At 44.3% G+C, this 13,415-nt stretch overlaps 1 protein-coding gene across 21 annotated transcripts in view; it reads left to right on the top strand.

Annotated features, from left to right (window-relative positions):
* Positions 1-13,415, top strand: part of PUM1 (pumilio RNA binding family member 1) — a 401,680-nt gene that overhangs the window by 325,397 nt on the left and 62,868 nt on the right. For all 21 annotated transcript variants that reach the window (XM_077295564.1, XM_077295579.1, XM_077295569.1 and 18 more), the window contains 2 exons: positions 3,114-3,251; positions 3,395-3,520. In XM_077295564.1, the coding sequence (XP_077151679.1) occupies positions 3,114-3,251; positions 3,395-3,520 (264 nt within the window). The remainder of the gene's footprint in view (positions 1-3,113; positions 3,252-3,394; positions 3,521-13,415) is intronic.

Raw genomic sequence — 13,415 nt, 5'->3', positions numbered from 1 at the left:
TGAGCTATCCCACAGTAAGAGGTCTGAGCTGATGGAGGTGCTCAGTGAGTTCACTGAAGTCTTCACAGGGGAGCCTGGGAGGACACACTTAGCAGCTCACCATGTGGACACTGGTACTAACCCCCCAGTACGGCAGTCTGCATACCGTGTGTCAGCAGAGGTGAAGGCACACATGAGGGAACAGGTAGAGGAGATGCTGAACCTCAAGGTGATACAAAAATCCCAGAGTGCCTGGGCCTCGCCTGTGGTTCTTGTCCCAAAAAAGGACCGTACTACCCGATCCTGTGTAGACTACAGGAAATTAAATGTACTGACTACTGTGAGGTCTACCCCATGCCAAGGAAAGATGAGCTGTTAGAACAGCTAGCTAAAGCATCGTACCTCACCATCATGGACCTAAGTAGGGGATACTGGCAGATACCCCTGACCAGAGAAGCTCAGGAGAGGTCTGCCTTTATAACGCCATTCGGGCGGTTTGAGTTTCTGGTGATACCCTTTGGTATGAAGAATGCCCCTGCGACCTTCCAGAGGTTGGTCAATCACTTATTGGAAGGATGTGATGGTTTTGCCGTTGCTTATCTTGATGATATAGCCATTTTTAGTGATTCTTGGGAGGAACACCTCATACATCTTTCTCAAGTGGTGCAAAGGCTTAAAACTGCAGGTCTTACTGTAAAGCCAGGAAAGTGTCAGGTAGCCATGCGGGAGGTACAATACCTAGGACACCGGGTAGTGGGTGGACTGCTAAAACCTGAGCCAGTGAAGGTAGAAGCCATTACAGCCTGAGCCACCCCACGAACCAAGAAGCAGGTACTGTCCTTCCTGGGTACGGCTGGCTACTATAGAAGGTTTGTACCAAGCTACAGTGCTCTGGCCAAACCGTTAACTGATCTGACCAGGAAGAAACTTCCCAAAATTGTCTCCTCGAGTCCTCAGTGTGAGGAATCATTTTCTGCTCTAAAGTCGGCATTGGTTAGTTCACCCGTCCTGCAGGCCCCAGATTTCACTCGCCGGTTTGTAGTGCAGACAGATGCCAGTACCTATGGGCTAGCTGCGGTTCTCAGCGAGGTGAACCAACAAAGAGGAGCACACAATTCTTTACCTAAGCAGGAAACTCCTGCCCAGAAAAGGGGCTTATGCCACCATTGAAAAGGAATGTTTGGCAATTGTGTGGGCTCTGCAAAAGCTGCAACCATACTCCTATGGGCGCAACTTCACTGTGTTCACAGATCATAACCCATTGAGTTGGCTCAGCAGAGTAGTTGGGGACAACGGGAAATTGCTTAGATGGAGATTGATACTTCAGCAATATGATTTCACAATTCAAGCACAAGAAGGGAGTCGATCATGGCAGTGCTGATGGCCTCTCTCTCACCAAGGTGGGGCGGGACCAGATACGTGCTAGGGAGCTGACCTGTAAGTCAACCCCCATGCACTTTCATAAGGAGGGAGGTGTGGTGAAATGTGTATATGCAGTATATAGATATATATATATATATATATATATATATATATATAGATAGATAGATAGATAAATAGAGATAGATAGATAGATAGATATATATCTGTGTGCGCAGTGTACAATGTATAGATTTATTGTGTCACTGGCAATAATGTAACATCTGTCTTGAAAGCTGCATGTTCTCACCCAGGTGTTAATATGTATTTTATATAGTGTGTGTGTGTGTGTGTGTGTGTGTGTGTGTGTGTGTGTGTGTGTGTGTGTGTGTGTGTGTGTGCAGTTGACTATGTGTAGATTTATTTTGTGACTGGCAAATGTAACATCTGTCCTGAAAGCTACAAGTGTCACCCAGGTGTTAGTGTTCTTCCCTGGGACAAGTAGACTGTCTCCAAATCTCACCAGGAGGTCTAGCTAGGGCCAAGGAGAAAGGTAACATTTGAGACCTCCCAGCTCTTGGAGGGGAGATGTTAATTGCGGCCTGAGGGTATCTATCCGTGAGAACCTTTACACAGGGTGTCTTAAGAGAAAAATAATATATTCATTGGGGGGCGCGGCCGTGGCCCAATCAAAAATCCAGCAATTACGATATTAATCTGAGGGGGCGGTCTAGAAACCTGACCTCCAGACCAAGCTATAAATTATGGCTGTATATAGAGAATTGTGTTCACATAATGGGGGCAGCCTGAGAAGCTGTTGTGATCCAATCTACATCCGTCCTACCCTCAGGGAGCAGAAAGCAACTACCAGTTAGATAATTTCTGTAAGTTTCTCTTTATTTTTGTACTGTTTTGCATAAGTTGTATGTCTTTTTATTATCATATTTTTATACCTTTTTCTTATTGTAAGCACTGACCCTTTTGTTATTAAAGTATTAAACTTTAACAAGTTGAACCTTCAATGTTCTAAAAGAATCCATAGCCTAAGGTATGTGAGCCTTATGAGTGATAGACAATATTATTATTAATAGTCTGGGACTCATCGCCCGTGTATTCGGTGAGTGGTGGAAGCGTGTATGAGCGGGTGTGTGGCCTGGGTCAGTGTGTGATTTATGCTCCCATTACAGCATAGGACAGAGGTTAAATGCTGGACTGAGAGAGGGGAGATGGATATCCTTTGCAGGCACAACCCCAAGTCACGTGTGAGAGCGGACACGTGACGAATTAGTGGCACCACGGAGTTAGGGATCCGTGATAAGGTGCCAAAGTGAATTTCTATAGAAGTTTGGAGGTCGAATATTCTATTCTGGTGAATAAGCTGGAACGTACAGGAACACTACTGGATAAGCATGATGGATGTTCCAAAATGTCTGAGGAAACCTTTCAAAAATGCGAAACAGCGACTTGTGGCTTCTGTCGTTGCACAGGTTTTCCCAGGAGATAGGCAACTGTGGACATTTTCAACACCTGCTTTGAACATAATTTTCTCATGAACTAAGGTATGTACAGTCCAGATTTCCGTACGATAGTCTTTTGGAAGTTACAGCAATTTTTCCTGATAAGATAGCGAGTGAATCACCCTGTACATCATATTGCATTTTACTTCAACCTGCATTATGCATATGAACCCGTAGATGCGAGCCTTGCCTTTTCTTTTGGGGACTCTACTGTTGCTTGGTTTTCTTTGTCACTTGAATCGATTTTTTTTTATTTAGAATGAAATGGTTCGGGAGTTGGATGGTCACGTTTTGAAATGTGTTAAGGACCAAAATGGAAATCATGTTGTACAGAAGTGTATAGAGTGTGTTCAGCCACAGTCTCTGCAGTTCATCATTGATGCCTTCAAGAGTCAGGTAGATAACATATATTTTTCATGCATAAAGTATATATGTTATCCTTGCTCAGAGATCTGATCATTTGTGTCATTGTGGACTTGCTTCCATTTGTATGCATTCGTGTAAGAATACGTTTTGAACTCGGACCATTTATTTTGCAGGTGTTTGCACTCTCTACACATCCATATGGCTGCAGAGTTATTCAGAGGATTTTGGAGCACTGCCTTCCTGAGCAAACACTGCCTATTCTGGAGGAGTTGCATCAGCACACTGAGCAGTTAGTACAGGTATATAATAAGTGTGTGTATTGTCGCGGTCACTCCATTTGAAAACGTATGAATACATTTGCAACTGGGAGATACCAGTAGGTGTGTGCCAGAATTTGTCAATGTTAAATCACTGCTGACAAAGTTAAGGCTGGTGTACATGACTGATTTTTTTCATGGGAGTGCTATCCGGGGTTAATTTACAAATAGCACTCATACCTTGGACGGTGCACATGTCTGGTTTATTTATTTATTTTTTCCCTTGGGCTGAGTAGGATACCTTTCCGAATTTGATCCAATTGATGAATCAAAATCTGCAATGCAGATCTATGGGTTTAAGAAAAAACTCGAACCGCGCTCTGACATAACCCAAAACTGCTAGTGGGCACATCCCTGTGACAAGGGAAATTGTAACAGTTGTGAAATAATTAATATATTTCTGGGAAAAATAACTGAAGAATAAGGCTACTTTCACACTAGCGTTAACTGCAAACCGTCACAAATCGTCTTTTTGCCGAAAAAACGGATGCGTCAAAAAAAGTGAAAAACGTATACAACGCATACAGCATTTCGACGGATCCGTCGCAAATCCGCTAAACGTTTCCGTCGAAATACTGGATGCGTTGCATCCGTTGCATCCGTTTTTACCATCCGTTGCATCCGTTTTTACGACGGATCCGTTTTTAAAATGGGAGGCTCCCAAATTTGATTGGCTACTGGAAAATATGGAAAACTATATAGTTACTGTTTTTACAGCCCATCTTTGAGGGTTTTAGTTTTGTGGCAGAGATGGAAGGTGTTCTTGTGAGGATTGCGAGTTTGGTTACTGACGTGATATTTGAGACGAATCGCCTGGATATCATAGTGCGGGAGAAGGAGGCGGCAGCGGAAAGACGGAGGACGCTTCTGCAGGAACGGAGACGGAGAAGACTATGGATCCATCCGATAAATGAACTGCGGATGACCCGGGGTGTCCAGTCCACTCTGTACCTGGAGTTGCTGCACAACCCACACAAATTCTACAATTACGTACGGATGAGGATGGAACATTTTGACTATTTGCTTGAAAAACTAGGGGATGTCATCCAAAGGCAGGACACAAGGATGAGGCTTGCCATCACACCGGCGGAGCGGCTGATGGTGACCCTGCGGTAAGCCTCTTTTTTTTATGTCATTGCTCATATTGAATGTCATATAACATACTGCAGAAAATACTGCGCTGACATATTGCGCACTATTTTCTGCAGCATGTAATTTTTGTATTGTTTGTGGCCATTCCACTGCTTTTTTTTAATGTCATTGCTCATATTGAATGTCCTATAACAGACTGCAGAAAATACTGCGCTGAAACATTGCATTGCATTTTCTGCAGAATGTTGTTGTTTTTTGGGTTGTTGACATGCAACTGCTTTTTTTCATGTCATTGCTCATATTTAATGTTATATTACATGCTGCAGACAATATTGCGCTGACATATTGCGCTGACATATTGCGTACTATTTTCTGCAGCATGTAATTTTTGTATTGTTTGAGGCCATTCCACTATTTTACACCGGTTTCATGCAGGTTTTATTGTGTGTCCCGTCCTAAAAAAAAAATTCACGGTGCCATTTATTGAAACTTTACCAGGAGACCAAAAAAAAAAAATGTTGTTGGTCTGTGCAATTTTTTCTAACATTTTTATTTTTTTTTTTCCAGCTTCCTAGCTACGGGTGAATCTCTGACTTCGCTCCATTACCAATTCCGGCTGGGCATTTCCACTATTTCCGGAATAGTGAAGGAGACATGTCGGGCTATTTGGGACACTTTACAGCCGGAGTATATCCCCCAACCATCCATGGACGTCTGGTTGAGAAGTGCAGAACAGTTTCAGCAAATTTGCCATTTCCCAAATTGTGTTGGTGCCGTTGACGGGAAACACATAAGGATTGCTAAACCGGCAGGAACAGGCTGTGAGTACTACAATTACAAGAAATACTTCTCAATCGTACTCATGGCTATTGCAGACGCCAATTGCAAGTTCCTTGCTGTGGACATAGGAGCCTATGGACGGTCCAACGATTCTCAAGTTTTTAAAAGCTCTCCAATGGGTCGTTGCCTGTATGGAGAGACATACGATTTCCCGCCAGCCAGACCTCTCCCAGGAACAAGTGAACCAGCCATGCAATATGTTTGTGTAGGTGATGAAGCGTTTCAACTCTCGCCGCACCTACTGAAACCATATAGTAGCCGGAACTTAAACCGTGCCAAACGGTTATTTAATTACCGCCTTACTAGAGCAAGAAGAGTAGTAGAGTGTTCTTTTGGTATATTGACGGCAAAGTGGAGAGTTCTGCTGACGGCAATCAAACTGCAAACCACAACTGTAGATGAGGTTGTTAAGGCATGTGTGGTGCTCCATAACTTTGTCCTTTCAAAGGAGCCCGTTTCCTTGCATGACGAAGAATTGGAGACAACCTTGTGGGATTACCGCAGCAGCTCTGTTCGCTCCACAGGTTCTGTTACCAGGATGAGGGACCAGTTTGCGGATTATTTTGTGTCACCTGTCGGGCGGATTCCATGGCAAGACATCATTGTGTGACATGTTTTCCATGTGTTTTGTTTATGTAAAAAATGTGTTTCTCCCAAAAAAAAGGTCCAAAAAGCGTGTTTTTCTGGGTAATAAAACCAATATGTTATACCTTTCACACGTCTGGTGTTTATTTTTATTTTACCTTTTTTATTAGTTACCATATTACCTTAATGAATCCACACACACAAAGAGTAGAATTTAAATCATACTTAATTTTATTTTACCTTTTTTTATTTTATTTTTTTGCCAAAAAAATAGAAATATATTTATTTTCAAATTTTTTTTAATAAAATTAACAAACTTTAACATTCTTAAATAGCATGTTACAAATCTTCAAACTGTGGGGTGGAAATACAAGGGGAGGAGGGGGCTGGAAGGTTGGACCACGTCGGTAGGTGGGAAAACCCTACTTGGTTGGGGTGCAGTGGAAGGGGGGGGTAAAAGCTGGAGGCTGACCAGAGGGGGGTGGTGTTGGGGTAGGGGGAATACTTACTGGGGAAGAAAAGCTGGGCAAGGAAGAAAACATTGGGGAAGAAATTTGGTTTGGGGGCCGGGATGGGTATGGGGACTAGGTTGGGTATTGGGACTGGGTTGGGTATTGGGATTGGGTTGGATATTGGGACTGGCGTGGGTATTGGAACTGGCGTGGGTATTGGGGCTGGGTTTGGTATTGGGGCTGGCGTGGGGTTTGGGGCTGGGTTTGGTAATGGGGCTGGCGTGGGGATTGGGGCTGGGTTTGGTATTGGGGCTGGTGTGGGTATTGGGGCTGGGTTTGGTAATGGGGGGGTATGGTGTGGAAATGGGGCCTGGGGTGGGCATGGTGTGGAAATGGGGCCTGGGGTGGAATTGTAGTGGATGTGTGGGGAGGTGTGGGGGTAGATTGGGGTTCGTGAAGGGCCTTCAGTAGAGCATTATGGCAGGTATTCATTACCCGCATATGTTGCTCAAAAGAAAGCTTTTCCATGCTCCTGAGCATGGATTGAAAAAAAAGATTGGCCGGAGACTGACTTACATCTGAATGCAGCCTATCCAAGCGACTGCTGGTTTCATGGCTTGTTTCACTGATGCGTGATTGCACCATGTTGAAACCAGCAGTCACTTGCTCTCCCAAAATTTTGAAAGAGCTTTGGAAGGATGCATTCAGATGTAAGAACTCAGGAGCATAGCTCCTTTCCTGACCCCTCTGTCGCTGCCGCCACGAACCTAATGGTGGTCTAGAGGTGGCTGGATCAGAGGGGTGGGGTAAAGGGAACGCTATCTGTTCAGCATCAGATTCGTGCAAGGAAGGCTGCAATAATGCTCCAGTGCTTGGGGCGGATGAAGTGGAGGGGTCAGAGGAGGGGTCAGAGGTGTGGGGCCTACCGACGTGGCCCTCGGTGGCGGTCTCAGGAGGGATCGCTCCAGAGGGCGCAGAGGAAGATGCATGCGCCCGGTGGCTGGAGAAGGTGCTGTGAAAGAAAAAACAAAAACAATTAATATATTGATATGAAAAAGCCCTGACTGAAACCAAACTAAGTTAGACAGGTTAACATGGTTATTAGTGGACTGTAGAATACTTACTCTACTCAGCATTGTAAGCCTCAGGAAGGAGAGGGCAGGGCCGTGTTTATATTTGCTCCTCTTCCTTCCTGCTGAGCCACTCGGGGCCTGCATCTCCTCGTTAAATTCCCTCTTAAAGCGATCCCTCAGTGACCGCCACCGCTTCCTAACCTTTCCACCTGTGAAGACAAGAATGAAAAGAAAAAAAAAAAATTGGTAAATGCAATACATTACATTCAGCTTAAAACATCACTGAAAAGTGAAAAGTACATAGTGAAAGTACATAGTGAAAGTACATAGTGAAAGTACATAGTGAAAGTACATAGTGAAAGTACATAGTGAAAGTACATAGTGAAAGTACATAGTGAAAAGTACATAGTTTGCTCTGCTGCTGTGGAAGAAGGTCCTCCCACCTCGGAAAGATGTTCTGGCATACTTCCTCCCAGAGCCGACGGGTGACACTGCTATCGGCATGCCTGCGGTCAGCCATGTTCCACAGCGGCTCCCGCTCGCGAACCTCCTCGATGAGACAGTCGATGTCTATATCATCATCAAAGTCTTCAGCGGGAGCACGCCGTGAAGCCTGTGCAAAAAAAAGAAGAAGAAAAACAAAAAAATTAGTACACTGAAACACAAAAGTACCAATAGAATCCCCCCCCCCCCCCCCCCAAAAAAAAAACTCACTGATGGCCGACCGCGGCGACGATTCCGCCGACTCTGGGAGCGGCTGGGAGAACCTTCACGGTTTGCTGACTGTTCAGCAGCAGCAGGAGCAGCAGGAGACTGAAATAAAGGAAACAAATTCTCTTTAATGTAGGCATATGTTTTCTGTGTTTAGTTATGTATGAAAATCTGTTTTGTGTATGGTGCAGTGTGATGTGTGAAGCAACTGTTTCACCACTACTTACACTTGGTTCCTCCTCCACTTGCATCTCTCCACCCGTCTCGCTCCCTTCTGACAGCTCCTCATCTGATTCAGCTTCCTGTTTAAACATAATTTATGCATGTAGTGATCAACAAAAATGTAAATTAAAAAACAAAAAAAAAAAACATTTTTTGTGTTAACTTACCGATACACGCTGTTGCTGTGGAGGAGGGCTGTCAGAAGAGGACATTGTTGCGGTAACAAGGCCGGCGGCTGTGGTCCTGGTGTCTCTGTAAGTTAAAAGACACTTGCAATCTGCTCTACACATTGAAGTAGCAGATTTGGGGTCTTCAAAACTTTTAAAGATTTGTGGCTGTGGTCCTGGTGGGCTGGTCCTGGTGGGGAAGACAGGCGGCGGCTGTGGTCCTGGTGTCTCTGTAAGTTAAAAGACACTTGCAATCTGCTCTACACATTGAAGTAGCAGATTTGTGGTCTTCAAAACTTACTTTTAAAGATTTGTGGCTGTGGTCCTGGTGGGCTGGTCCTGGTGGGCTGGTCCCGGTGGGGAAGACAGGCGGTGGCTGTGGTCCTGGTGTCTCTGTAAGTTAAGACACGTGCAATCTGCTCTACACATTGAAGTAGCAGATTTGGGGTCTTCAAAACTTACTTTTAAAGATTTGTGGCTGTGGTCCTGGTGAGCTGGTCCTGGTGGGCTGGTCCTGGTGGGGAAGACAGGCGGCGGCTGTGGTCCTTGTGTCTCTGTAAGTTAAAAGACACTTGCAATCTGCTCTACACATTGAAGTAGCAGATTTGGGGTCTTCAAAACTTACTTTTAAAGATTTGTGGCTGTGGTCCTGGTGGGCTGGTCCTGGTGGGGAAGACAGGCGGCGGCTGTGGTCCTGGTGTCTCTGTAAGTTAAAAGAAACTTGCAATCTGCTCTACACATTGAAGTAGCAGATTTGGGGTCTTCAAAACTTACTTTTAAAGATTTGTGGCTGTGGTCCTGGTGGGCTGCTGAGTGGATATGGTCCCTGGTGTATCTGTAATAAGTATAATGGATTTGTAGTTAGACCACCCCCTGAACTAGGTAATGTTTAACGATAAACACGCTGCTAAAATGATGTGAGAAATGTTCATTAAAGGTGAACACCAAAACCCCAAAACAGGTGCACGTTATACCATTCATTTCCATGTCCCAAAAAAAAATATTTTGAAATGTGAACCCACCATGTAAAAATATATTTACCACATTTTATTTTCAAAAATCACCTCCCCCAAAAAACCTTTAAAGTATAACCTTTAGTAAAAAATGAGCCCTCAACCAACTCTGTATTGCATGTGTAACCATTGGTACATACACCAGTTTTAAATTTACCTTTCTGAAATGATACTACGGACATTTTTTTAATAAACATTTTATTATTTTCTTTTTTTTTTTTTACATCACAATTAGGAGCTGAAATGCTCTTTATTTTAAATACAAGTACATCAACTGCGAATGGTTTCAACAGTAATAAGAAAATCAACACTTTTAAATAGAAAAAAAAAAAACCCACGCTCACACATTCAAACCACAAGCTGCAGACCACTAGACTCTGCAAAAATACATCCGATTTAAAAAAATAAAAAATTTAAGAGAAAAAAAAACCACATTTAAACCACATGCTGCACAGACCACTATACTTAGTAAATACATCAGAAAAAGGCAATTAACCAACTAAGGCATGGACAAATGCACATGCAATCAACAAGACGCACACAAACATGCCTGGTATGTGTCCACGTTCAGGATTGCATCAGGATTTGGTCAGGATTTTCCATCAGTATGTGTAAGCCAAAACCAGGAGTGTAACGATTAGAGGAAAAGTATAATAGAAAAACATGCACCACTTCTGCATTTATCACCCACTCCTGGTTTTGGCTTACAAATACTGATGGAAAATCCTGACCAAATCCTGATGCAATTCTGAACGTGGACACATACCCTTCCACATGAACAGGCATAAGATTGGCGAAGGCATAATAAAGTGCAGACACATGAAGGCATACATACAAAAGCACACAGCCGTACAAAAATACACACACACACACACACACAAAAGCACATAAGCTTTATGCAAATACACATATGTACAACAAAGGCACAAAGGTGGACCCAAACAGAAGACGCATACGCACACACACGTAAAAAAGGCTGACAGTCCTCCGGCTGGAGCTGCATGTCTTCACAGTGGCTGGCATCAGGGTGGATCTGGACTCTAGCATGGCACTGGCTGTTGCAGGACGATGGCAGGCCTCTGGTTCTCTTCAGGTTTTAAGCTCTTGCTGTAGTCAGTACCTCATACACACACAAATGCACAGGCACACAGACGCACAAAAAAATTGCAATACTCACACTGGCTCTATGGTGGCTGGAGTCTTGCTGGCGGCCTGGAGTCTTGCTGGCGGCCTGGAGTCTTGCTGGCGGCCTGGAGTCTTGCTGGCGGCCTGGAGTCTTGCTGGCGGCCTGGAGTCTTGCTGGCGGCCTGGAGTCTTGCTGGCGGCCTGGAGTCTTGCTGGCGGCCTGGAGTCTTGCTGGCGGCCTGGAGTCTTGCTGGCGGCCTGGAGTCTTCTTCTCACTTGGTCTTCTTGCTGGCATATGTGGGGTTGAAGGCCCAGGCCAGGTTTATATAGATTTGGGGGTGTCTGGCCAATTGGCAACAAAATCCAGCTTCTGAGCATGCTTAGTGTAAAAAAACGTATTGCAGCGCTGCATTGTGTCGTACTACGTGTCCCGACGCATCCGTCGCTCATAGGCTTCCATTGTAGCCAACGACGCATGCCACAGGATGCGTCGCGACACGTTTTTTAGGCGGAGACAAAAAATGTTACAATCAACGTTTTTTGCCGACGACGTGTCACCAAATTTCGACGCATACGTCGTCCGACGGACACGACGTATGACAATCCGTCGCAATGCGTCGCCAATACAAGTCTATGGGGAAAAAACGCATCCTGCAAACACTTTTGCAGGATGCGTTTTTTCTGCAAAACGATGCATTTTAACGTATTGCAGTTAACGCTAGTGTGAAAGTAGCCTAATACAACAGAGTTATCAATGGAGGTTTTGTATTTCCAAAACCAGAGTCAAGAAGGTTGACAGATTACTTGAAAAGGTTTGTGTAGCTTTTTTTATAGCAATGTATTGAGCTGTGCGGCTAATACGGACGCTTAGTGTACAAAAGTTTGTAGACAATAAAAAAATGTCTGTTTTTGGAAAGAACTGATACTATAAGACATGACAAAAATAAAAGTAATTACAATGATAGCGATAATAATTTTTTCCACACAATTTACATTCTATAATGACCCCATTCATTTGTTTCATAAACAGCCATGCACACAGTTTTGCAAATACTTTGAGTACATTTCAACCCATAACTTCTTTTTTTTAATCTTTCATGTATTTTTGTTTGTCTAATAAAGATTTATATATATTTTTATCCTTTGGTTATTGTTCATGTTTTTTGTATATTATTTTTATTTATTTATATAGCACCATTAATTCCATGGTGCTGTACATGAGAAATGGGTTACGTACAGAGTTATAGATATCGTTTACAGTAAACAAATTTACAATGACAGACTGGTACAGAGGGGAGAGGACCCTGTACTTGAGAACTTACTTTCTATGGGATAATGGGGAAGAGACAGAAGGTCGGGGGTGCTGCAGCACTGGTGGTGGTGAGGCGGCAGCTCGGGTGGTTGGTGAGGCAGCAGCCCGGGTGATTGCTGAGGTGGCATCCCGGGTGATTGGTGAGGTAGCAGAATGGTTATTGCAGGCTGTAGGCTTTCCTGAAGAGATCGGTTTTCAGGTTCCGTCTGAAGGAACCAAGGGTGGTGGCTAATCGGACTTGTTGAGGCGTGGAATTCCAGAGGATGGGGATATTCGGGAGAAATCTTGGAGGCGGTTGTGTGAGGAACAAATAAGTGTGGAGGAGAGTAGGAGGTCTTGGGAGGATCGAAGATTACGTGAGGGAAGATATTGGGAAATTAGTTCAGAGATACAGGGAAGGAGACAGGTGGATGGCTTTGTAGATCAGTGTTAGTAGTTTGAACTGGATTCGTTGGGGAATTGGGAGCCAGTGGAGGGATTTGCAGAGGGGAGAAGCAGGGGAGTAGTGAGGAGAGAGGTGGATTAGCCAGGCATCAAAATTGAGGATAGACTGGAGCGGTACAAGAGAGTTAGAGGGGAGGCCACAGAGGATGGTGTTGCAGTAATCGAAGCAGGAGATGATGAGGGCATGCACAAAAGCTTTGGTAGATTGTGGGCTGAGGAAGGGATGGATTCTGGCAATATATATGAACCTATAACTTCTGTATGTAGTTCTTTTTGATAAATGCAAACATCTTGCAGGACTTTTTTTTTTCTCAAACATTTTTATTATAGAATAAGTGAACATGAAAGCAAAGATATTGTAACTAGTGATGAGTGCAAGTGCTAATTACTCGGGTTTGCCTAGGGTGCTCGGGTATGCACGAAGTATCAAGGGTGCTCAAGTGAGATGTTCGAGTCCCCAAGCCCTCATATAGCTGTTAGACTGCCATAAAACATTTAGGGATTGCCTGACAAACATGGGAAATGCCGGCATGTTTTGTGGTTAACAGCGGTGAGACATGCGGTCGTGGGCACTCTTAACTAGAGATGAGTGAATTTGCTCGGGTTCATGCTTATTCGGCAAGCTATAGTGCTTGCCAAATGAGCTGCAGAGGGAACCCGGCTTCCTGGATGGCTCCGGCTGATCAACTGTTTGGCTCCGCAGCTGCATGTGTTGCGGCTGTGTGACAGTCACGACACATGCATGGAGATCATGTTTGTTGGGCTCTTCATGCATGTGTCATGACTGTCACACAGTTGCGACACATGCAGCTGTGGAGCCGGACAGCTGATGAGCTGGAAC

Source organism: Ranitomeya variabilis, chromosome 3, assembly GCF_051348905.1.
Source record: "Ranitomeya variabilis isolate aRanVar5 chromosome 3, aRanVar5.hap1, whole genome shotgun sequence".
Classification (NCBI taxonomy): domain Eukaryota; kingdom Metazoa; phylum Chordata; class Amphibia; order Anura; family Dendrobatidae; genus Ranitomeya; species Ranitomeya variabilis.
The sequence above is the reverse complement of the archived record's forward strand: the minus strand, read 5'-3'. Positions and strand labels throughout refer to the sequence as shown.